The 26,721-nt window shown below is 38.0% G+C and overlaps 3 protein-coding genes, 1 long non-coding RNA gene and 1 other non-coding gene across 6 annotated transcripts; 2 read left to right on the forward strand and 3 right to left on the reverse strand.

Moving 5' to 3' along the window:
- Positions 1–130: 130 nt before the first annotated feature.
- Positions 131–1,937, reverse strand: LOC104790833 (large ribosomal subunit protein uL14mz-like). 2 transcript variants are annotated; one of them, XM_087455553.1, is made up of 4 exons: positions 1,622–1,921; positions 1,292–1,405; positions 742–852; positions 131–666 (listed from the first exon to the last, which is right to left on the reverse strand). In XM_087455553.1, the coding sequence occupies exons 3-4, from the start codon at positions 781–783 to the stop codon at positions 340–342; spliced, it is 369 nt and encodes a 122-aa protein (XP_087311679.1). In that variant the 5' UTR covers positions 784–852; positions 1,292–1,405; positions 1,622–1,921; the 3' UTR covers positions 131–339. The 2 variants fall into 2 exon arrangements, with proteins under 2 accessions (XP_087311679.1, XP_087311678.1); XM_087455552.1 differs by having other exon boundaries at positions 1,292–1,937.
- Positions 1,938–11,100: 9,163 nt separating this feature from the next.
- Positions 11,101–12,664, forward strand: LOC104790834 (expansin-like A1). Its single transcript, XM_010516619.3, has 3 exons — positions 11,101–11,701; positions 11,786–12,080; positions 12,170–12,664. The coding sequence occupies exons 1-3, from the start codon at positions 11,578–11,580 to the stop codon at positions 12,546–12,548; spliced, it is 798 nt and encodes a 265-aa protein (XP_010514921.1). The 5' UTR covers positions 11,101–11,577; the 3' UTR covers positions 12,549–12,664.
- On the reverse strand, positions 12,616–13,242 carry LOC104780413 (histone H2B.6). Its single transcript, XM_087453003.1, has one exon. The coding sequence runs from the start codon at positions 13,240–13,242 to the stop codon at positions 12,790–12,792; it is 453 nt and encodes a 150-aa protein (XP_087309129.1). The 3' UTR covers positions 12,616–12,789.
- Positions 13,243–14,193: 951 nt separating this feature from the next.
- On the forward strand, positions 14,194–14,921 carry LOC147942569 (uncharacterized). Its single transcript, XR_015559572.1, has 2 exons — positions 14,194–14,386; positions 14,627–14,921. It is a non-coding gene; the product is annotated as an uncharacterized LOC147942569 (long non-coding RNA).
- Positions 14,922–23,228: 8,307 nt separating this feature from the next.
- LOC147942570 (small nucleolar RNA R71) lies at positions 23,229–23,335 on the reverse strand. The gene has a single exon (XR_015560558.1). It is a non-coding gene; the product is annotated as a small nucleolar RNA R71 (small nucleolar RNA).
- Positions 23,336–26,721: the final 3,386 nt, after the last annotated feature.

Genomic DNA, 26,721 nt, shown 5'->3' on the forward strand with positions numbered 1-26,721 from the left:
AATTTATATTTTCGTCTTTGCATTATTTGAGATTCATATATTACCATGCTTATAATTTTATATTATTTCTTTAATTATACTAAATTAATTTCTTTTAATTTCTCAACTTTGATTGGTTGGTCATAAACACTTTTTTTGTTTTTTGCAAACATAATTATTACCAATAAAAGAAAAGTCAAGAGTTTACATAGTGAAACTGAAACCTAATTGACGGATGGATGAGAGTTACATAAGAGATCATAACTGGTGTTATGTATACTCTCAAACGATGTGCTGAGCTAAAGCAAGGATCTTGAGCTGTTTCTTGCGCCGCATTTCATGTGGGACAGGACCGAACACTCAGGTACCAGTTGGTTGGTTAAACTCCACTTTCTTATTCTTTTTCTTAATTTCCACAACTACAACCGCATTGTCATCTAACCTGACTTGGCTTCCATCAACGTGCCCTTTCTGCATCGCAGCACGCACAACCACACCATACACGACCGTCCCTTCCTTCACTTTACCTCTTGGTATCGCCTCTTTCACAGAACCAACAATGGTACCGCCAAGTCTTGCTCCTTTCTTATTACCTTTTAGGGTTTGAATACACTTCACCTCTTTTGCATCGGAGTTATCCATGGCTTTGAGAATCGTCCCCATTCGGATGAATGTCCTTTGTTGCTGCTGTAAATTAGAAACACATCAGGACACAATTCACAGTTTAAGAAAGTTTCATCAAAATAAGATATTTTGGCAAACATTATCTTGAAGAGGCTTTGAACTGAGAGAGGATGTTTCCATTAATCATTCCGTTGAAGGAATTCATCAAACCAGAGAAAGCATTGCTAAGACTTCCAAGCAATGAGCGCCCTTTTCCATATTTTCGATGAATCAAATCAAAACAGAGAAGCATGAGTTAATGACATCAACAACACAAGAACAAAAAACTGTTATACTCTTGACTCTTCATTTCATGAACCAAACCAAGCAAAGATCATGACTCAAATCGATTACAAATTCAACGACACCAATATGTGAAACCAACAATGAACGTATCTTCTTCTCAAAGATTTGATTTTTTTTGCCAACCAAACTCAGACTAGTGTAAAAGATTTAAGATAATTTCGAAACTTTAAACTCTTGACACGGAGCATTTTTCCGACGATCTGTTGGTGAGGATGGCCAGCTTTGAGGTTAGCGAATGAAATGATAGTGGAGTTCATATAATTTAGAATAGAAGTGTAAGACTTAGTAAAATCTGAGCAGCATGGAATTGAGAGTGATAGCATTATATAGGATTGCGACTTACCTCAATTGAAGAAATGAGTAGTGGAAGCGGGACTCACTATTTGAGAGAGACTCACTATTTTCATGCACTCCAAAACCAATTGTTCTCTTGCCGTATTCATTATATGCCCCAAAACTTGTATAAACAACAATAGAGAGATCAAAGTTTCCATCAACAAAGATCTCAAAAACCAGAGAACCATAGATTTTGTGATAGAGATCTGCCCCATCGTGAACACACAATATCTCATGCCAACCACGATCTGGCGGTTCACTGCTTATTTTCTTATGAAGATTTACAGGACAAATGAAAGAATCATGGTTTCTCTTATCCATATATGTAAGAGCGTACTTCTCACCAAGGTTGTTAAAAACCTGACCATGTTCTTTTGATGAAAAAATTATGCATTCCACACCTTGACTTCTAATGAAATCTTCACAAACACAATCATGTTCCATGCTGCAGGCTCTGAAAGGGTGTGGAGGAGTGGCGAACAATAAATTGAATTCTATCCATTGAAACTTTAGAATGTGAAAAGCGATGAACAAAGAATGAAGAAGGAGAGTGACGCTTGAAGTCGCAAGTAGGAAGACGGCGACATGGAGATTCGTGGAAAGGGATTTTTTTTTTAGGACAACTACATTTGGATATAATTATTAATAATAATATGGGCATTTAAAATGTTATGACCCAATAGATTAGAAAATGTCTAGTGGGTAAGTATTAAAAATTAAGCCCAAATAAAAAGAAGGAGTTGATGACGTAGCAGCACCAAAAGTAAGTAAAGGTAACTTTATATATACATATTCATTCAATCCGAAAAGGAGATAACTAGTAGAAGCTCATCAACCTAATAGATGGATAAAATAGGCTAATTAAACACAAGCTTAAAACAAATATAGATATATAGATTGGAAAAACATAAATCGTTGCTGATAGATCCATAGGAGCTTAAAGCCTACAGTGGCGGTACTTCCAAGAACGTATTTTTCTTAGCGTGATTCACACAATTCTCACATAAAAATCTAAGTAGACAACAATACCAAACAGACACTACAAGAAAACACGCGTTTTGCGATGGAGCAATATATAGCGAATCCGTCGCAAATAGACAAAAACGAGAGATTTGAGTGGGAAGTCAGTTCTTTGCAAATCGCTTCTTGCAAATCGGTCAACGTTGCAAATTCCTCGCAAATTTTGCGAGGAATATATTCCCTCACTAACTAAGTGCAAATTGCGAGGAACTGAGTTAATAACAAATTCCTTGCAATTTTCTATCTAGTCAATCCTTCGCAAATTTGTGAGGCTTTTGCAATAATATTTTCCCTTTCAAATAATAATAATGGTATAAAAAAAATTGGAATTTTAATTTTGGTAACCTTAATTAGACATAAACCTGTAAATAGACGTAAACCTGTAATTAGATATAAACCTTAAACTTATCCAAATTAAAGCTGTATTTAGAAGTACTAAGTTTACAAAATATGTTTACAACGGTAAAGAGTAATCAATTAGGTTTCAAAGTTACGAAGTTAACAAGAGAGTTCATTAGGTTGCTTGTCCGGTGGTAGCTTCTCTGCCGGTTGCTTCTCCAGTGGTTGTGTCTCTGGCCGCTGGATGTTCTCGGCTAAATCTTGCAGCAAACTCTGGATCTTTCTCTGCAAGATATTCAAAGTATATATCATAACTATGCATCTTCTCTGAGTTTTCTTGCATCTTCTGTGCATTTTCCTCTAACTGAGTCGGCTGAGTTGAAAGAACAGCTTCGGCAGCAGCAAGCTTGGCAGCTAGAACAAGTAGATCTTCAGAAGGAGGAGGCGGTTGACCAATGTGAGCTTGTGCTTCTGCTTGCTAATTACCAACGCCATATCCCCGGTTCTTTTTCTTCGGAGCAACCTGGCAACAAAACGGATACACACCAACAATTAGACAATGATACAAAGATACATAAACAACGAAAAAAAAACAATGAATAAGAATTTACCTCGGCATATATTTGGTTCTTCACAGTAAGTGATAACCCGCCAGAAGCACTACTCTCCATAATATCCCCAAATAGTAGCAACGATTCATCTTCAGCTATCCTCGATGACACTTGATGGTAGACTTTCTCAGACATCCCATCAACAAAAGACCCATCAGGTATTCTCAGACTAAAAAAGAGATATGAAACAAGTATTTGATTAAACAGTGATCAATGCTCATAAACAGTGATTAAACAAGTGTTAAATAAGGAACTTACTAGGTATACTTACATGCTTTAAAAGATGTCTGACCAGAACAGTGTTTGTGTATTCGAGTGCCATCAAGAGTGAGCATTACAGCTATTGATACTCTTTGCTTCTGATTTTGGTTCACGCCAAGACTTGACCAAGCCTTCCCATACTGTAGGATCAAGCCATCGCGACATTGCATCATCACCTTATCGCTTCCACTTACCCTTATACTGACATACTTGATCACTCATTCAGGTCTTCAACTTGGCTTCAAACTCAGTTCTGACTCTTCCGTTGATGGACGGGTCCCAGTTATATGTTTACTTCAAAAAACATCACATGCATCAGTAATTAAAACACAAAATCTATAATTAAAACACATCAAACACAAAGTGAACTTACCGCAAAAGTTTCAAACCACCGATTTATAACCGGGCCTGGTGTTTGGGTCCAATTGGCATGAGCATGTTTCAAATCTCTTTCAAAAATGGCCCGGACAGTAGCAGCCACAGAAGAGTCCTGGTCAAACCTACAAAGCAAAAGATAAATCGAATGAGGTACTATGAAAATACAAAAAAAAAAATTAGACAGAAGAAGATACATTGCAACAGTCTCACCAGAGGGTACCCGGAAGTCTCTTAGGATCTAGTTTCGGTAAGGCAGCATGTCCAGGACTTGCAAGTAACTCTTCCAAAGTAAAAAATGATTGTTGTGGAGACATATTGTTGATACGTGAAGTTGATTGCTGAGAACTGAGAAGGAAGATCATGATGCATCGCCGGAGAGCTTCCATGACGATTATTCTGAATCGTCGGTGATGTACCTTGAGAAGAAGCGGGAGAAGGTAACCTTTGGGGAGGAGCAGAAGCAGAAGTTGTCCTTCGAGCAGAGACTAGAGGAGTTAAACCTTGAGAAGAGATGAATCTTGTGTAAACTTTTTGGTTTACAGTTTCGTTTTGGTCTCGAGAAGACATCGGAAAGCAGAAAAAAAAACTGATTAGAATTAACTAAAATTCGAATTAACCCTAAAATTGAAATAACCCTCAAAATTAACTAAAAACCCTAATGATTTCAATCAAACCCCCTAGTCGAATTAACTAAAACTCCTAATCGAATTAACCCTAAAATTAAAATATACCAAAACCCTAAAATTGAAATCCCAAAACGAAATCTAAACCCTAAGATCGAAAGCGGAGGACAAGAGAATAGAGAAAATGGAGTAGAGTAAGCGGAGAAATAAGAACCCTAAAGTTTTGGTTGAAATTGAAGGACATGCATAATCAAACCTGAGTAGAGTAACCGGAGAAGATGAGGAGAAGAGGAGGAGGCAAAGTAGAGGAGGCGGATTAGAGTAACCAGAGAAGAGGAGGAGGAGTAGAGTAGCCGGAGAAGAGAAAGAAATCAGAGAAGGGAAAAACCGGAGAAGAAAGAAAAAGATTTAGGGTTTGTGCGGTTGTGGGGTGAATGGTTTGAGCTTCGCTCAAACTAAGTTTTTCGTATATATAAGAAAATATTCGCCTCACAAAAGCCTCGCAAACAATAATTAATAAAAAGTTTATTTTTCCTAAATTTAAAATAATGTTCACAAAATTAAAATAATTTTCGAAAACAATAAATTAAAATTCAATATTTGTGTCAATATTTGCAAGGAAACTGCTATGATATATATCATATAAGTATATTGCGATGGATTTACGATTCATTTGCTATACACTTAGCAAATCTGTCGTAAAGTTGTCGCAAATATTGAATTACTGTTTTATGAAAACCATCAAAATAATTTAAAAAACTTTGTCAAATTAACTTCCAATTATATTATAATTAGGTCCAATGGTCTCATCATACACTTTTCTATCATCAACTTACCAAAATTGTCCATATTTGCGAGGGAAATGCTATGAATTGAGTAAATTGCAATGGATGTCCGACGTATTTGCTATTCGTATAGCAAATCAGTCGCAGAGTTCTCGCAAATATTGAATTTTGTATTTTATAAACACCATTAATAAAATTTATAAAAACTAGTCTGATAAACTTTCAAGTATATTATAAGGTCCAATGGTCTCGTCATACACTTTTCTATCATAATACTTTCCAAAATTACCAAATTTTGCATCTTCCTCTAATCATTAACTATCTCCAACTATATCTTCTATATGTTCATTACATTGAGACAAATATTGTTATAACCCATCCCGTGGACCCCACTAACCCCCGCTAGCTTCCCCCCATAGGCCCAAAGCTGGCCCTGCAGGTTATCGATCCTAACCCCTCACCGTGGAAAGAAACTACTCATCCAAATCCACCAGTAGGTATTTGGTGCGCCAGGCGTTCCTCGAACTCTGGTCCCCACTCTTTAACAACCTTCCCACAGGACAAGCTGTCACCAATTGAGCTGCAGATCAATTGGTGACAGCTTGTCCTGTGGGAAAGTTGTTAAGGGTGGGGACCATGGTTCGAGGAACGCGTGGCGCACCAATAACCTATTGATGGATTGGGATGTCCACAGTTAGGGGTTAGGAAAGATGCCCTGCAGGGCCAGCTTGAGGCCTATGGGGGCAACTAGCGGGGGGCTAGTGGGATCCACGGAACAGGTTGTCACATAAAAATCCTTATGTGGATCATGCTAGCCCCCCGCTAGCCGTCCCAACGGACCCCAAGATGGCCATGCAAGGCATCGATCCTAACCCCTCACTGTGGACAAGAACTACTCATCTAAATCCACTAGTAGGTTATTGGTGCGCCAGACGTTCCTCAAACTCTGGTCCCCACCCTTTAACAACTTTTCCACAGACAAGTTGTCACCAATTGAGCTGCACATCGAGGGGTTAGGATCGATGCCCTGCAGGGCCAGCTTGGGATTCGTTTGGACGGCTAGCGGGGGGCTAGCATGGTCCACGGACGGTCTGTTGGGGCAGCTAGCGAAGGGCTAGTGGGGTCCACATGACGGGTTGTCATATATATATATATATATATATATATATATATATATCCAAGAATTTTGTGTTGCACTGTCCTAGCTTTAATTATAAGTCTTGGATTCATCTTTTTAATCATTAATAGTAATGTAGTTATTCTTTAGGGTTAGGGTTTAGGGTTTAGGTTTCCAAATTTGCGATGTAATTGCGACGAATGTGCTAGGCATATAGCAAATCGGTCGTAAATCTTTTGCAAATCTTGAATAAAAACCATCAAAATTATTTTTTAAAATTACTCAAATTAACTTTAAAGTATATTACAAGGTCCAATGGTAATGCAATTACAAGGTCCAATGGTAATTTAAAATTTTGTAATTATTATAAAAAAAAAATAATTTCCTAATTTTGCAATGGATTTGCTATGCCATTCGCAATTCACTAGCATACCCCTAGCAATTTTGCTATGAATTATGTCTTTGCAAAATCCTCGCAATCTTGCGATAGATTTGCGAGGAATTTTGCCTTCCCTGCGTATTTGTCATGAACCCCTCGCAATTGTGCATCTGATTTGCGACGACGTCTGTCCTCACAGTTTTGCGATGGATATGCTAGTATTTTTTTTGTTCTCGTATTGCCCTCGCAAATCCAACGCAAATTTGCGAGAGCTGTGTTCCGTCGCAAGTCATTCTCGCAAAAGGGTGTGTTTTCTTGTAGTGAGAACCAGTATTTTTTTTTATAATTTTGTTGCGATTACAATGTATACTTTTGTAATATCCGCGAACCAGAAATGGCACTTTTGGTCTGAGTATCGATCGGCACCAACTTTTCCAGTTTCGATTGGTTCGTTTTAATTGTTGTTTGGTTCGGTTTGGTTCAATGAGAAATCCCTAAACCGAGTATATAAGTGGAGAAGCGACGAATTAAGAGTTTTAGAGTGTGGTTGTCGCCGTTGAGTGAGAAAAAGAGAGAAAGAAGAGAGAAAACGTTTGTGAGTGTTCTTGAGAGATTTTGGGCTTGTTCTTGGTGGGTTTTGGTGAGATCTATAGCTGTAGAAGGGAGAGCTGTTGTTGGGAACGAAGGAGGTGAGTGCTTGACCATGGCTGATCTAAGCCTGAGATCTCTTTTGTTTGGTTGTTCCTTGTCTATTTGTGGTGTTTGCTTGCTTGGGTTATTGTTTTCGTGTTTCTCATAGGTTCCTGAGGCGATTGGGAGAGTTTGGGACGGTTTCGTGGTGATTTGAAATGGAGGATCGACGTTCGGATTCGTGCAGTTCGCGTCTGCAGAGGCAGTGTCGATCGACACTAGTGTGTGCTAGCGTCGATCGACACCACTCTTAACCGAATATGAGTTTTGCTTTGTTTGATGTGTTGATTGTGTTTCTTGGCTCAACTTAACAATAAAATCTCAGTTGCTTGTGTGTATAGCCCAATAGATGGGAGGATGGCCTCACTAAGTGTTTTTAATAATACTCATGCATCTCAATATGTGTTTGTGGTAAAGGTAAAGGCAAAGTGTGATCGTGGAATCAAGGTGATGAGGAGGAGGATGTTCTAGAGGCTTGATTGATTGTGGTCTAGCTATTGTTAGGTTGTTAGTGTTGAGTTGATAGAACATTGTAGGATGTTGGAACTTGGTTATTCCCTTGTTGGTTCTGGATTATTGCATTGTTGGTTATTGAATTGTTATTGTTGGAATTCTTATTGGTTTAATGGAATTGTTTTGTTATTCGTTGTGGTTGATTGTTGCTAGGTTGTTAGTGGGTATGAGATCACTAATAAATTATCATTATTCTAAATAAAAAAAATCGTGAAGAGTTGTTTCAACTTTTGAGACATGGATCACATTATTCACAAATGCAGTAGCAGCCTATACCAAAACATAATTCTTTGCATGGTGGCGTACAACGTTCAAACCTACCAAGTGGCTTAACCGTCAGTGAAGAAGCTTCATGATGCAATAAGTCTAGAGGAGTTTCTTCAAGTAAGACACGTTTCGCCTCGGCGATCTCAACCGTTACTGATATCATCAGTACAACACAAAAAGTGTATCATGAACATTAGTAACACAATATAATTATTTAATACCATGTTATATAAAAACATTGAATTTACCAATAAAAGTTAAAAAGATAATGAAATCAGCCTTCGATGAAGATTTTCTCATCGTCATGTCAATCAGTTTTGTTTTTTTTTTTTTTTTGATAAGTTTGTAGAGGTAGAAAGAGTTGGTGAAGAAGATAACAATATCTGATACAATGTTAACGTTTATATAGGATAGAGAAAGTGTGCTATTTTAGTAAAATTAATACTATCAAAATTTTTTGGTACTGATATGTTTCAATAAAATACGATAAAATCTCCTAATATGGTGGTTAGATAATAAGTTTGACTCAAAAATATTTGACTCAAACTAGAATCCAGCCTGTTACAGCCCAAATCCATTATTGAATCAACAAGACACGGTGCTAGTCCTGAGCAAATAAACCGAACCGAATAGACCGAACCGAAACCGAACCGTAATTTCGGTTCCTATTCGGGTATGGATAGTGGACAATAACCGATTGGATAGTGTTTTAATTATCCATGGATATCGGTTATTAACCGAACCGAACCGATATCCATTCGGTTATCCGAATCAAACCGAACACGTACTAAAATTATGTTTTAGCCGAGAATCGAACCTGAGACCTCTACAAACTGGAGTGTGCAACATGGCCACTGCGCCACGTTGAAGTGTAATGCAAAACTGTTAGTGTGGAACAAGAATAAATCGGCAAAAATATTCTTGACCATTCTTTTATATACCGCCATAGAGAAACCAGCAAGAACAACGGAACGAGCACTTCTGTATTTTTTTGTGAAACATCATCAGATTTTCGACAGGGATCCCCTGTAACTCTTCATCGTACGTACAAAACGACAGTTTACAAGTCCATCAACAAGCAAGCACAAGTGTTGCCTTAACAGAATTATATATTCATATCATATTTGTTTTGCCTTAAATACTTTGCAAGTCAGGAAAAAATTATCATGTTGAAAAATAAAAATCAAACAAATAACTGATTTGTATATGTTTAATTTCTAAGAAATTTTGATTAGCAAAGTACTGTTTTTGGAAATTCTTTCAATTTTTAAGAAATGTTACAACAATAAGTGTAACTCTTTTTAAAACATTTTAAAAATGACTGGCTTGAATTAGCCGAACTAGACTCTGTGCTTACTTAAACAAAAAGAAGGCTAAGATTAGGTGAAAATGCATTGGTTTTGGCACTAGTCATGCTCACCTCAGTGGACTCCTTCGCAGCCCCACCACTTCAAAAAATGAGAAGAGGATCTCAATGATATACTCTTCTTGTTACTAGACATTAGCATTTACCAAATCTCATTAAGCACTACGCTCAAGAGGACATGAGTGTTCCTATATGTTGATACGCATTATTCCCTTTTAATTTAATACTCAGTAATTGATATAGAATCTAGACAAAATAGAATCGTAATCTTATATTTCGTATACCCCCGACAATGAAACAAAAAGAGAGGGAGTAGTATGAAGATATATATTCACATGTAGTAATCAATGCCATGGATATGACAGAGTCGTTCTCACATGGATATGTTTAATGGTATACCTATCTGTTGAAATATTTTGAAGATTTCATCGACTTAAAAATCAACAATTTAACAAACAAAATTATGATATGTCCGCTTGATGATAATTAATAATACCAACACAACTAGATAAGAGTTTAGTGATAAATCTCTTGAAAATGAGAGGAGAGGCTATAGTGCTCCACATCCTAATTATTATTTGTGTTTATACTTTGTAGTTTATACACTTTGGTTGTTAGTGGGAATGAGTTGTTATCGACTAGAAAACCTAATCCTTTTAGTTAAGTTCAGGTACACCTCTCATTTCCTTGTGACTTTTAACAACAAATGTAAAGTTCTTTCATAAGACAAAAGTGAGAGGATTTAATTTTAATTAGTGAGGAAGACAAGTATATAGTAGTAATTAATTAATAAAATATAAAATACTTGGGTAGATTTATCATTTTTACATTAACCAATGATAGAAAAACGTGTGTAGAGGAAAGTGATGAAAATGGTTTAGGGAAAAAAGGAAGAAAGTGAAATTGGTTTTGGAATTTGTTCTTATCTTTACCCTCCTTCTCAAAGCCATCCCCTTTTTAGGTTTCTCTCTTGTTTTAAAATCCATTATTATTAACTTTATAGGGTAATACGTATTTATGGATGTACTCACTGATTTCAATATCAAATGCATGGACTGTAAAGTAATAATAAAAATTGGGATTCAAACTTTTGTATTATTTCCTATCTGAAAAAACTTTCAAATCAGTTAAAATCAAATGTGAAATTGAACTTTTATTAAAATTAAGAATAGTTAAATAAATAATATCGAGTTTCAACTAATAAATGAAATTATTAAAAAAAAATACATGATTTTTCTTATTAAGATTTTAAACAATAATGATCTAATAATACATGATTTTGTTTAGATTTCCAAATCAACTAAAATCCAATAATCATACTATTTTATAAATAAAGTTCTGGCTGGCACATTTCCGAAATTTTGTTTTTATCACCAAACAAGAAATATCTGTTTGCGCCTTCAAAATATTAATAATCAACTACAAAATTTTAATATAAGTATTTCATAAGGTTACAAAGAAAAAAACAAATACTTGTGGGTTGTTTCGTTTCTTAATTACTTTTTTTTCAATACTCTACCATATATTTGTTACCTAATCAGACGACCGACATGTACAAAAGGCTAAAAAGAGTCGGTGAATTGGCCATGTCATCGTCCCACCCCATGACTCATATTGGTAAAACTAAATCTTCTCTCTTTCACACTTGTTCTTTTACTTTGGTTGGACTAATGAAAGTAATTAAAGATATCACTTTATTAACATACGAGTAAAACGCGTAATTAAGGAAGCTACTCACACACATACCCAGCTATGACGTGACCGTGTGTGTTAGATATGGAGACGCTGAGCTGGCTTCAACTCTCTCTTCAATCTTCATCACTATTATATAATCCCATTCTTTGTCCTCTCTTCTCTAAACTCATGTTATTCACATATCTCTCTTCTCTCTAATTTGATCATTACAGATATTATTTGTTTCTTCAAGAAAAAGAAAACACAAGAATGGGAAGCTTTCTCTACCTTGTTGTAGTCATCTTCATCATCTTCTCTTCATCAGTTAACGCATGTGATCGATGTCTTCACCGTTCTAAAGCATCTTATTTCTCCTCTGCTTCTGCTCTCTCTTGTAAATCTTCTTTCTCTCATTACTTATAAGTTATCAGATCATCTGTTTGTTTCTTTTCTCATGATTTGTTGTTTTTGACTACAGCTGGAGCTTGCGCTTATGGCTCTATGGCTACTAGATTCTTCGCCGGACACATTGCTGCGGCTACACCTTCAATCTACAAAGATGGTGCTGGCTGTGGAGCTTGCTTCCAAGTCAGATGCAAGAACCCTAAGCTATGTAGCAGTAAAGGAACCATTGTGATGGTCACAGACTTGAACAAGAGTAACCAAACCGATCTTGTCCTTAGTAGCAGAGCATTTAGAGCTATGGCTAAACCTGTTGCTGGTGCTGACAGAGATCTTCTTAAACAAGGCATTGTCGACATTGATTACCAAAGGTTCGAATCTTTTAAACCCCTGACTCTTTTGGTTTTCTTAATCGCTTTAGTTAAGTAACAAGAAGACTTTTGGTAAATGATAAAAACAGAGTTCCTTGCGAATACGGGAACAAGAACATGAACGTGAGAGTAGAAGAAGCAAGCAAAAAGCCAAACTACTTGGAGGTAAAGCTTTTATACCAAGGAGGTCAAACAGAAGTAGTAGCCATCGACATTGCACAAGTGGGTTCATCACGTTGGGGTTACATGAGCAGAAGCCACGGAGCGGTGTGGGCTACTGACAAAGTACCAACCGGGGCTCTTCAGTTCAGGTTCATAGTTACAGGAGGCTACGACGGCAAAATGATTTGGGCTCAGAGTGCTCTACCAGCTAATTGGGAAGCTGGTAAGACTTATGACGCTGGTGTTCAAATCACAGACATTGCTCAAGAAGGTTGTGATCCCTGCGATGCTCACATCTGGAAGTAATAACTCAATTCCAAATCCCAATTCTTTAGGCACAAGCAAACACACTCTTCATAGGTTTATATATATGTAATGTGTAACAGAGCTGTTTTATTTAACTGAGTTTTAAAGAACACAAACGCAAATCTTGATTCATAACATTACTTTACAACTTGGGGAAACGAGAATTAAAAAAAAAAAGCAGATAACAAACGAAAAGTAGAAACCCTAAAACAAGATAATGAAAACCCTAAATTCCCAATTTTCAAGAACTGGTGAATTTGGTAACAGCCTTGGTTCCTTCAGAAACAGCGTGTTTAGCGAGCTCACCAGGGAGAACAAGTCTCACAGCAGTCTGAATCTCCCGAGAAGTAATCGTAGGCTTCTTGTTGTACCTAGCGAGCTTAGACGACTCCGAAGCGAGCTTCTCGAAGATATCGTTGATGAAACTGTTCATAATCCCCATAGCTTTGCTTGAAATACCAATATCTGGATGAACTTGTTTAAGAACCTTGAAGATGTAGATCTTGTATGTCTCGACGCTCTTCTTCTTCGTCTTCTTCTTCTTGTCGCCTCCAGCTCCGGCTTCTTTCGGGAGTTTCTTGCCGGCTTTTGGTTTCTTCTCCGCCGGTGCTTTCTCGGCTTTTGATTTCTCCTCTACTGGCTTCTCGGAGGCTGGTTTCTTCTCCGCTGGCTTCTTCTCTGCTCTCGGCGCCATTCTTTTTGACTTTTGTGTGTTTCTGGGTTGAAGAAGAAGAAGATGAAGAAGCACAGATCTGAATTGTGTTTTTTTGATATCTTTATTCGATGAAGATGAGTTTTGATTTTATAGTAGTTCGAGTAATTGATTCTATTGGTTATTAGATACTGTTGAGGATTGATGACGTGGGAGATCTTAGCCGTTGAATGTGTTTCTAATCGACGGTTTATAAGAATGTTTGTAAACTAGGTCAGCTCGTGAAGCGGGATCGCTGACGTGTCAAATATTTGGTATATGTTTACGCGGCGTTAAAATCTCCGTTCCCGCTCCGCTAAAATATTTTAATGGGCTTTCTTATTGGGCTCAATTAAATAAATAGGCCTTATCCAAAACTGATCTGAGTAATTTAACCAATGAAAATAGAGTAATTATATGCTATACTATATTTAAAAATACCAAAATTAAAATTAAAAACTAAAACATATTAAGAAAACACAATCTTTATATTTTTAATTTGACAAGATTGAATATCAGTTTAGGTTTATAAAAGAGTGTTTAGAGTTTTAGGTTTTACAATTAAATGAAAATTATATATACAGAGTTTGTTTCCATAATATGTTTTGTTTTTCTGATTTTAATTTTGATTTGTTTTTAAATATAGTATAAGGTGGCATATTACTCTATTATTATTGGTTAAGCTAATAGGGGTGAATAAAATATGAATTGATATAAATATGAATAAGGAGGTTCATAATTATATGATTTGATATACATAAATATGTTTATAAAAATTTCAATAGTAATTTAAATTTTATGCATATCCATGTTTATATATAATTTTTGGTAAATCAAATCTTGAAATAATTACACATATCAGGTTTTCACTTATAAATGGTAAGTCAAATCTGAATACAAAGAAAAAAATATTGTAAAATCAAATCTTGAAAATTTTGCACATATATATATTTTTGGTAAGTGAAATCTTGATACGAACATATAAATTGATGTAAGTTTGACAAGAGATGAAGTACAACCATTAACTTCAACATTGAAAGTAAAAGAACATTTACTTAGAGAAAAAAAAAATCAATTACTTAGAGAATGAAAAACATTTCATTTAAAAGTATGCTATTGGTTTCTCTTATTGTCGTCGTCTTCTTCGGTAAGTGTGCACACTTTACCAGTAGTAATATTTTCAAACAAACCAATAGAATTTTACATATATTTTTACCAATTTTTGAGACTAGTCTTTGTTAATATAAACATTTAACAAATGAATTGAGCCTAAACAGGATTACAATAAAACTATATATATATATATATAAATTTAGCTCATTTTCTAAATTTAATTTTAATACTTTTGTTTCAAAGATAAATTTGTTAAATTTTTGGTGATTTTAAGGACAAATTTTTGCGTACGTGGATAAGTGTGATACAGATGAGAAATGCATGCAAAACTGTTTTTGCGATAAAGCATATTGCGACAAAAAAACTCCATATTTGTGTGTATAAATTCTATGGTATAGATCCATTTGATATCAGTTCTTCCAAGCAGCATGGTATTCAAGATCATAAAGGTTGTGGCAATGGACCACCTCCACCGCGGCGATTGAAATTATAATCATTAAATTAAAAATATAAGTCTAATAACAAGTTATTAAATTTTATTAATTTATTTAAATAATTTTGATTTGTTATTTTTGTTGATGGTCATAAATTATGAATATCGTCTTAAATCAAATAGAGATGAGTTAATATTACAAATTTAAACATAGAAAAAGCATACTTGAACAATATACATTACTAGGTAATCAACCCGCACATAGTGCAGATAAATCAATTCAAATAAAATATGAAAAATTATCAATTTTTTTAAAAAAATTTGTTGTTTTTAAATAATAGTAATATAGTTTCGTATTAAATAGCTACAAATAGTTTTAATTTTTTAATGAATTTTTAAATATATAGTGGCATAGATGTAATTAGTATAATTAATTAGGATTATTTGCTAAAATGTGCTTCAAACTCTCTGGCGACGACACATCAGCATTTTACAAGAATGCTTCTCTATTAATATATAGAAGATTGTTTTACATATTAGTTTTGCTTTCCTAATCCTACAAATCAAATCATTTTTTTTTTGGGAAAACCATTAAATTATATATAGGTGATGTTCATTTGTTCTTCCAAATGGTCAACCTAGATGCAGATGAAAAATGATATTCATGATGCAGATGAAAAATGATGTTTGTTTAGTGCAATTAAACACATCATCTAGTGTATTTGTCAAACTCATCCACAATGTAGAAAAAATGTGGGGATTTTAAGTGGTGGATTCATATGGAAATATACTTTCAAAAATTGAAAACGTCTAAAATAAGTTTAATGACAATATTTTCAAAATCACATATATGCACCAAAAAAAATTCTAAACTTGTAAAGTCACAAATTATCATTTTTCCGTCAAAATCGCAAAATGGCATGATTATGTTTTTATTTTTTTACCAGAATATAAAAAATACAGGGGTTTCCATCGAAACAAAATATTTTTACCAAACTTTGTGTTACGCCAAACTATAAGTCATGAATTTTGCAAGAAAATTTGCAAAATACTGTTTTCAACCAAAACCAAAAATCAAGATTTTGGCGAGAAAATTATGGAAATTTGTTTCCCACCTGAACTGAAAAATCGGAGAATTATGTTTTTTGTCCAAAATTGTAAAAGGTAATTTGCGAAATAGCATATATGTGGGTGATGTCACAAAAGAATGCATCTTAACGTTATCTATGTTTTGGTGTTTACTTGATGGGCTCTATTTATATTTTGTTTAGCTTTATGTGTTAAGTTGGTTTTACTTTTATATTGGATTTCTTATTTTCTTTAGGTCTAGGGTTTTTGACGTCTCTCTTTGTTATTTATAGCCTCCTTTATGTTTAGAAGAATCAAAGCTTTCAGCTTCTTTATTTTCTCATGAACATTGGCTATTCATTGACTCGACGATTTTCAAGTCTCGTCTCTTGTTCGGTTATACTTCAAATCAACGAACAACTATACATACTTTCTGTTTGGCTATTCCCATGAATCAACGAGCACACGGTTCTATCCCGGTTACGCTACGCCAGTTTTGGTATCAAAGACAAAGACGTTTTGTTCCCATCCGTGTTTTTGACTTTTGCAAACATGGCTCCTATGCGCAACAAAAAAAAATCTGAAGGGAGTGAAGAGGAACAGCTCAATGAGTGGGCTGAGCCTCGCAAAACACTATTGGTGATGCAAACAAACATTCAAGCTATGATCACCAATTCGATCCAGGAATTGGCAGAGACTCTGTTGAACAATCAATTCCCTCCACATGATCTGGAATATGAAAGTTCGGTGGATGCTCAGGAGAACCAGTTCGCTCGAGAGCGTCTTCCACGTCCTCGAAAACAGAAATCTCGTGATGGAGAGCGTGAAGAACTGCATTGGGAGTCGGGTTTCAAGCTCTATATACCGGAGTTTCATGGCAGCATAAGTGGTGATAAGCTGTTGGATTGGCTCGTTTTGGTGGATGAGTTAATGGAATTCAAGCAGGTCCTCGAGTCAAGGAAGGTAGCGTTGGTGGTAACAAAATTTCGTGGGCGCGCAACGTCATGGTGGATGCAACTAAAGGCGACACGAGCACGAACTGGGAATGAGAAAATTATGACGTGGGACAAGTTGCAGAAACACCTGCATCACTCGCTTCTTCCTCAAAACTATGATCATATTATGTACACAAGGCTTCAAAACTTTCGTCAGGGGTCACGATCAGTGGATGAGTATGCAGATGATTACGCGGAATGAAATATTCAGTTGGTATCACGTTTATTGGTGGATTGCATCCACAACTACAGAATGCTTTGGTTCAGTTCGACCTTACAACCATTGCAGAGGCACATCGTCGAGCTGATGCTTTCGACAAATCATCCTCATCCTTATAGTGTTGTGACTACAGACGAAGTTAAACAAATTTCTATGCCCAGAGACAACAATGACGTGACTGCGAGTTCGACGGGAAAAACAGGTGCAGTGACGGAGAATCCAACTGTTTGACGTTCTACACGTTCAAATGCTTTATGGTGCTTTTCTTGTGGTGATTCGGGTCATCGTATGACAGATTGCCCACAGAAAACTCGTCGTGGCTTATTGAAAGTTGATGTCGCCATGGGATGATGATGGTGTGGAGCAAGACACACATGAGGAAGATATCCCATAGGATCGTAATGAGGGCGACAAGGGAACTATGCTTGTTTGGCTCCAATGGTGAGTGAGGAATCGTGGTTGCGTACTAATATTTTTCAATCGACTTGTAGGATCAAAGGCAAGATATGTCGTTATGTTATCGATTTGGGTAGTTGTCGGAATGCTGTGTTTGATGAAGTAGTTCGTAAGCTAGGGTTGCGGAGAGAGGTCCACCGTACACCTAATAAGTTGACTTGGTTAAAGAAAGTTACAGATGTTTGGATTGCGCAACGGGCATTGGTCTCGTTCTCTATTGGCTTTTATTACAAGAATAAAAAATTTAGTGATATTGTGCCTATGGATGTAGGACATCTGTTGTTGGGTCGTCTTTGGCAGTATGATCGTGACGTCTCTCATAGTGGCAAAACAAACATTTATAGTTTTGTTTTTGATAATCGCAGGACTATGTTGCTTCCAAGTCCGGACATGTCAACATTGGCGCCCCTTTACGAGAAGAACGATTCAAAGCAGGAAGTTGTCACTCCATGAATTGATAATTTGCTGTTTTGTTCTTCAGCAGTGTTTGAGGAAGAATCTAAACATGTTGGCTTTGCGGTGGTGTTACTAGCAGGTAATTTTGCTTCAAAGTTTTCAGCGACTTCGCCAACAGTAGTTCCATGGGTAAAGAGTTTAATGATATATTCCCATCTGATTTACGAAATAGGTTACCTTCCCTTCGTGATATTCAACATCAGATTGATTTTGTTTCGGGAGCCGTTCTTTCTAATCGCCCGCACTATCGAATGAGTCCCATGGTACATGAAGAATTACATCGACAAGTGGAAGATTTAATTGCCAAAGGATATGTTCGTGAAAGTTAAAGCTTTTGTGCGGTGCCGACTCTTCTTGTCCCTAAAGAGGATGATTTTTGGCTTATGTGTGTGGATAGTTGGACCATTAATAAAATTATGGTTTGCTATCGTTTCTCCATTCCACGTTTTGACGATCTATTGGATCAAATTGGCAAAGCTGTAATTGTTTCAAAGCTTGACTTAAAGAGTGGGTGTCATTAAATTTGTATTCGTTTGGGGTATGAGTGGAAGACGGCGTTCAAGACGCTGGAAGGGTTGTTTGAATTGCTGGTAATGTCGTTAGGGTTATCGAATGCACCAAGTACTTTTATGTGTGTGATTAACCAAGCGTTAAGGTCGTACATTGGTAAGTTTGTGGTGTTTTATTATTCTCATTTTTATCTTTTCTCAAGAAGCTCACCAAGACCATCTTCGTCAAGTGTGTTGGTTTTACGGTGTGAAACTTTTTTTGTTGCTCGACCACGTTTTGTTCCTTAGATACGTTGTGTCCTCTAAGGGATTGTCAATGGACTTGAGTAAGGTTGAGGTAGTGAGGTCTTGGCCAGAGCCGCGGTCAATGACGGACATCCAAAGTTTTCATGATTTGGCTTTTTTTACCGCTGTTTTGTTGCTCATTTTAGCACTATTATGGTTCCATTGATGGATTGTACGAAGGCTAGCAAGTTTTCATGGTCTATTAAGGCACAAGAAGCTTTTGATCTTATTAAGCACAAACTCACGACGACACCTATACTGGTTTTACCGGATTTTACCTTGCCATTTGAGGTTCACTACGATACTTCTAAGTTGGGGATTGGAGTAGTTTTAAGTCAAGAGACGCAGCCAGTTGCGTATTTCTCTGAGAAATTAGCAGGTGCACCGAGTCATTATCCTACGCATGACGTGGAGATTTATGCGGTTGTCCAGACTATTAAACATTCGAGACACTATCTAGTTCATCGTAATGTTATTTTATTATAACATCCGTGAACTGGAATCCCGGTTTGGGATGTGCATCGGTCGATGCTGGTGAAGCATCGGTCGATGCAAGGTCCCGTTTGTGCGGTTCGACTTAAGTAAAACGCTGCGTTTTAGATTAGGAAAAAACCTTTAAGTCGAGTTTCTGTGTCATTAGTCATGTTTAGCCGCTTTTGAGAGAAAAGAAAGAGAGAACAATGTTATTAAGCGTTCTTGAGGATTTTGGGTGATTTGAGGAGATTTCTGTAGAGATTTGTGGCTGAGATCGTCGTAGGAGCTTCCTAGGAGCGTCTTTTTGCTTGTTTGTGGTTCAGAATCTTCTGTGGCAAAGGTAAGTGTATGACCATGGCTTATCTAAGCTGGATATTTCTCTGATCTGTTTGTTTATGTGTTGTGTGGCTTGTTAGAATGTTATTTGGGGCTTTGTGAGGCTTTCTTGTGGCTTGGGATCGAGTTTGTTGCTTGTAGGAACAAAGATCCGGTGAGAAGCTCCGGGAAGAAACGATACTCGACATGTGTGTTGGTCGATGCACTTTGTGCGTCGGTCGATGCAATGCAAGGACGGCGCAGATTGACCTAGGAGCATCGGTCGATGCCATGTGGAGGCGTCGGTCGATGCAATTAGGGATTTCGCGTAATGTCGAGCATTGCGTCGGTCGATGCAGTGTGAATGTCGGTCGATGCAAGTGTACCTTGTGTTGGTCGATGCAAGCTTGTGTCGGTCGATGCAACCCCATTCGGTGTCGGTCGATGCATGGTTGGTGTCAGACATTACATAATCCTGGTTTGTTATTGTTTGGTTGTTGATTGTTGGTTGATGGTTAGAGATGTTTCTATTGCTTGTGTGTATAGCCTTGTAGATGGGAGGATTGCCTTACTGAGTGTTTATAAAATACTCACGCATTGCAGTTTGTGTTTGTGGTGCAGGTAAAGGCAAAGTGTGAATGTGGAATCAAGACAATGAAGAAGAGGATGTTCTAGGGACTCGTTTGGTTTTTGCCTGGCATTGCTAAGTTGCTAGAGATGGGTCATTAGAACATTGCTAGGTTGCTGGTTCTATGTTCCTTGATGTTTGGTTATTGGAATTGTCATACTTTGATTATTGGTTATTTAATTATTGGATAATGATTGGTTTATGTTATCCGCTGTTGTGTGTTGTGGTTAGAAGGCTAGTGAGTATTGGACTACTAGCTGTAGAGTATTTCTTTATTATTATTACTATTATTATTTATTTATTTATTTTTTTTAAAAACGGGTCGGGTCGTTTCAGTTTGGTATCAGAGCCCTAACGGTTCTAGGTTTGGGTTTACTAGGTTTCTGTTGTGATGTTTGGGATTGCATGTCTTGATTGATTATGTGAGTTAGTCAATTGTGTGTGGCCTAGAGTCCTAGAACATCATCTTCGAGCATCCTCGGAGTGTGATTCCACGGTGATTTTAACTCACAACTGTTTTTCCTTTTTTTCTTTTGTTAGTTTTACTTTTTAGCTTTATAAAAAAGCTAAATTCTCTCTATATAATCGATAAAAACTCAACTAAATCGATTAAACAACACACGCACACAAAAAAAAACACACACACAAATACTAGAATCTCATCTTTAGGTTAAACGTTTCAAGCTGATGATGGCGAGCAAGGAAGCTCCATGATATGTCTATATTTTGCATCTCCTTAGCATGCATTTGTCATACATTTAGCTAGGATAACTAGTCATTTTGCATCATTTTAGAACCTCTTTTATACACTTTGCATGTTTAGGAAGTTTTTGCATCATCCTTGCATACATTGTGCATTTCGAAGTATTTCAGGTGTTTAGGAGACGTCGGAGACGCACACAATCGAGCCACTCTCAACCTCCACAATCGAGCCACTCTCGACCAACGCAATCGAGCCACTCTCAGGGCACCAGTCGGACCACTCAATCGAGCCATCACTCGAGCCACCGGTCTAGGGATTCAGCTTTTGACGTCTTCATCAAAGTTGTAGAAAATTGAGTCATCTTTCCAATGCCGTTTATTTCAAGCCAATCGGAGGTGTGATTCAAGAGTTATCATCGCTTTAGAAGATTCGTATACACCCAGCTCGAACCACTTTCACCGACCATGCTTGAGCCATTTTCACTCGCATGGCTCGACCCACTCCTACTCACACCAATCGAGCCACTGGACGCACACGGACGAAATCATGCATGCCAGGAAGACGCTCCGTCTAACACGCTTCAGGAGACTTCCGAACCGAGGCTCTATCTTGTCGTTTTAAGTTTTAGGGATTCACACGTTATTACTATATATACATTTTGTTAAGTCTTGGTTTAGGACATCTCATCTTTTATCTCATTTTCGTTTTTGTTCTTAAGGTTAACCTAGCCACCTAAAAACGTTCTCAGACTTGTAATCCGACATCTCCGAGTTTATTCAGTATTTTCATTTGATTCCTTCTACAAAGTTGTTCTTCTCATTTTTATCTATCTTATTATGCTTGGTTCAATGTTTTCTGTGTTTGTATCTTGGATAATGATTTTCGGATCTGAGTAGTGTAGTAGTCCTTGAGGATGGGATATATTAGGTGGAGGATCTTAGGATGCAAGTGTTTAAGCTTTGATTTTATGATTCCCTTCTGGACTAGTGTTAGAAATACTAGCTTATCTCTGATCAATTAGAATTAGGTTTGAGACATTTCCACACCCAAAAGGTGATTGATGAAATGTCTGACCAACTAGTGCCAGAGACTTACGTTCCTAGCCTAAGAGATTAGTTGTCTAGGATGTTTGTTGACATGAACGAACTTGTTTGTCATGCCTGCTCAACCATGTTTCTCTAGCGAGAGCTGGGTATGGAAGTGGTTGAGTCTGAGTAGCTTTTACCAAGAGATTGGATTAGCTAAGTTTTGATGTTCGTTGTCTAGGGACAGATTGCTTGTGGCATGTTAAACACTTTGTAGACTAGGAGACTTCACCGACATCAATTACTCCCATCCTTAGGACCTCTTTCTTTCTGAATTTTATTACATTCCTGAGACTGTTTCATTTCTTGCCTTTTAGTTCATGCTTAGACTCGTTTTTGTTTTTATTCATTTTTGCTTCTTGTCATACATTTTCGTTTCTAGTTCTGTGACTCATTTCCGTTTTGCACTATGATCACTATAAGATTGTTAGACATAAAAACACTCTTTTTGAATTGGCATAACTTGTGATTTCTTGATTGCATCTTGAGTGGTAGCAACATCCCATTTGGATTGACACCTTAAGTACTACAACTGCATTAGGTTAATTGAACCTGCTAGGACATACAAAAATCCTAATATCAATTTGGCGCCGTTGCCATTTGGGATTCATTTTGCTACATTTAAGATTTCAAGTTTTGCAAGATTAAGTTCTATCCCACTTATCATTCTGAGTACTGACTTGTTTTGGTTGTCTGCTTGTTTGTTTTGCATCTCAGGAACATGTTGATTGCAACGTTGCATGCACACCAGATCAAGAGGACATCAGAACCTCCTTCCTGCTATCGACGATATCAACCGGTTACAAAGACTACGACAAGCTCGTCAACTCACTCATCATCCCGCACCTGTCACAATGGAACAACCGAATGGACCACATCCGAGACCGCGAAACATTGGTGCTGGGGATGCACCGAACACTCACACTCAGCGTGCTAGAATCGTCCCTCCCGCAGTGCAGAACAATAACTTCGAAATCAAAAGTGGTCTGATCTCCATGATCCAAGGAAACAAGTTTCACGGGTTACCTATGGAGGATCCACTCGACCACTTGGACAAGTTTGACCGCCTGTGCAGTCTCACCAAGATCAACGGCGTGAGTGAGGATGGTTACAAGTTGCGCCTCTTCCCATTCTCCCTGGGAGACAAGGCTCATCAATGGGAGAAAAACTTCCCAAGGGATCAATCACCACCTGGGATGGTTGCAAGAAACCATTCTTGGCCAAGTTTTTCTCCAAGTCCAGAACAGCACGTCTTAGGAATGAGATTTCCAGCTTCACTCAGAAGAGCTCAGAATCATTCGGTGAAGCCTGGGAGCGTTTCAAGGGTTACCATAGCCAGTGTCCACACCATGGTTTCAGCAACGAGTCACTGCTGAGCACTCTCTACCGTGGTGTACTACCAAAGATCCGTATGCTGCTTGACACTGCTTCTAATGGTAATTTCCTGAACAAAGACGTTGAGGAAGGATGGCAACTGGTGGAGAATCTCGCTCAGTCTGACGGCAACTACAATGAAGACTATGACCGCACAGTTCGCGGTGACGCTGGGTCTGAGGAGAAGTACAAGGAAGACCTCAAGAATGTCAATGAGAAGCTTGACCGTATCTTGCTAAGCCAGAAGAGGAGCGTCCACTTTGTATCTGAGGATGACCCTTTCCAAGTTCCAGATGGGGAGGGTGAGCAGAATTAGGAGATCAGCTATGTCCAGAATTAGGGTGGGTACAACAAAGGTTACAACGAATACAAGACAAACCCTAATTTGTCTTACCGAAGTAACAATGTTGCCAATCCACAAGATCAGGTGTATCCCCCTCAACAACAACAGTAAGGTCAACAAAAACCTTTTGTGCCTTACAATCCGGGATTCGTTCCCAAACAACAATTCCAGCAAGGTTACCAGGCTCCCTCAGGACCAACGCCAGGATTCCGCCCTCAACAAGTTCAGCCTACTAGAGCCCCAGATCAAGAAATGAAGCAAATTATGCAACAACTTCTTCAGGGTCAAGCTAGCGGTTCTATGGATACTGCTAAGAAGTTTGCTGATCTTAGTCAGAGGATGGAATCTTCCTGCAATGATCTGAACGTCAAATTCGAAGATATAAGTACCTGGAAGGCCATCTCAAAACTGCTCTGACCAAGGATGGATAAGGAGGGTTCCTGAATGAGGAGACCACTTGTTACAAAAATCTGCTAGACTCCCACAGAGAAGCAGATGGACAAGAGGAGTTCGAGCAGCTATCTAACGCAAATGAGGTATGTGAAGTTGAGACAGGGAGATCAGAATGTGATATCTCCCACTCGACCGATGTCAAGACCCAACTCGAGACACCGACACCCCGTTCGATCGAGGCGCACCCCTCCCACTCGACAGAGATCATTCCAGACCCCCATGTTGACGACTTGTCGGAACTGAAAGCTCCAAAGGTATAACTCAAAACTATCCCTTCCGGACTCATGTACGTTTTTCTGGGAAACAATTCTACTTATCCTGTCATAGTGAATGCTAGGTTGAGTGATGATGAATTGAGGTTGCTAGTAACTAAGCTTAAGAAGTATAGAAAGGCTATAGGTTATTCCTTAGATGATATCAAGAGAATCTCACCTAGTCTTTTCACACATAGGATCAATCTTGAAAATGAGTCTTATGCTAGCATTGAACCCCAAAGGAGATTAAATCCTAACCTGAAGGAAGTAGTAAAGAAAGAGATCTTAAAACTGCTTGATGTTGGAGTTATCTATCTTATCACTGATAGTACATGGGTATCTCCAGTGCACTGTGTACCTAAAAAGAGGGGAATTACTGTGATCAAAAACGAAAAAAATGAGTTAATCCCAACTAGAACTATCACAGGACATAGGATGTGCATAGACTATAGGAAGTTAAATGTTGTATCTAGGAAGGATCATTTTCCTCTCCCTTTCATTGATCAAATGTTAGAAAGATTAGCTAGTCACCCCTACTACTGTTTCCTTGATGGGTATAGTGGATTCTTCCAAATCCCTATCCACCCAAATGATCAGGAACAGACAACATTTACTTGTCCTTATGGTACATTTGCCTACAGACGCATGCCATTTGGTGTGTGTAATGCTCCTGCTACCTTTCAGAGTTGCATGACGTCAATATTTTCGGATCTGATTGAGGAGTCAGTGGAAGTATTTGTGGACGACTTCTCTGTATACGGTTCCACTTTCTCCTCCTGTTTGTTAAATCTGTGCAGGGTATTGACGCGATATGAGGAGACGAACCTAGTGCTGAACTGGGAAAAGTGCCACTTCATGGTCGAAGAAGGAATCTTCCTGGGAAACAAGATCTCTAAGAAAGGAATTGAGGTTGACAAAGCTAAGATTGAGGTCATGGTTCAGCTTCAACCACCTAAGATAATTAAGGACATCAGAAGTTTTCTGGGACATGCTGGGTTTTACAGGAGATTCATCAAAGACTTCTCAAAAATTGCAAGACCATTGACAAGGTTGCTGTGCAAGGAGGTGAAGTTCGAATTTGATGCAGCTTGCTTAGAAGCCTTCAGCAAGATCAAGAAGGCCTTGGTTTCAGCTCCAATAGTACAAGCTCCAAATTGGGATCACCCTTTTGAGATCATGTGTGATGCTTCAGACTTCGCTGTTGGAGCTATTCTGGGACAGCGTATTGACAAGATGTTCCATGTTATCTACTACGCAAGTGACACCTTGGACGAGACTCAAGGAAGGTATGCAACCACAGAGAAGGAGCTCCTAGCAGTTGTATTTGCATTCGAAAAATTTAGGAGTTACCTTGTGGGCTCAAAAGTCATAGTGTATACCGACCATGCTGCTTTGAGACACATCTATTCAAAGAAGGATACCAAGCCAAGATTGTTGATGGATTCTGCTACTTCAGGAGTTTGACATGGAGATAGTTGACAAGAAAGGCATAGAAAACAGAGTTGCAGATAACTTGTCAAGAATGAGGATTGAAGATGCTGTTCCAATTGATGACTCAATGCCCGAGGAACAACTTCTGGTCGCCCAGGTTTGTGAGCAGATGCATGACACAGAGCTTGACAACCTGAAAATCAGATGCATGGCAATCACTTCTGAGACTGCACCATGGTATGCAGATGTCGTGAATTACAAGGTATGTGAAAAAGTTCCTAACGACATGGATCCTTACAAGAAGAAGAAGCTTCTCAGAGAGGTCAACCACTACTTCTGGGATGAACCCTATCTGTACAAGAGAGGTTCTGACGGTCTGTTCAGAAGATGCATAGCAGAAGGGGAAGTGCAGGAAGTGCTTGAGCACTGTCACGGTTCCACCTATGGAGGCCATTTCGCCACATTCAAGATAGCTCAGAAAGTTCTCCAAGCGGGTCTCTGGTGGCCAACCTTGTTCAAAGACGCTCAAGGTTTCATCACTAAGTGTGATGCTTGTCAGAGGAGGGGCAACATCACAAGGAGGAACGAGATGTCCCAGAATCCGATCCTGGAAGTAGAGATATTTGATGTTTAGGGAATAGACTTCATGGGACCTTTCAACCCTCTGTCTAATGGTAATGTCTACATTCTGGTAGCAGTTGATTACATTTCCAAGTGGGTCAAAGCCATTGTCAGTCCTACCAATGATCACAAGGTTGTTCTGAAGTTGTTCAAAAGTATAATATTTCCAAGGTATGGGATACCCAGAGCAGTGATAAGCGATGGTGGATCTCACTTCGTTAACAAGGTGTTTGAGAGTATGCTGAAAAAGTATGGGATCAAGCACA

Source organism: Camelina sativa, chromosome 6 (genome assembly GCF_030686135.1).
Source record: "Camelina sativa cultivar CO46 ecotype springtype chromosome 6, ASM3068613v1".
Lineage (NCBI taxonomy): Eukaryota > Viridiplantae > Streptophyta > Magnoliopsida > Brassicales > Brassicaceae > Camelina > Camelina sativa.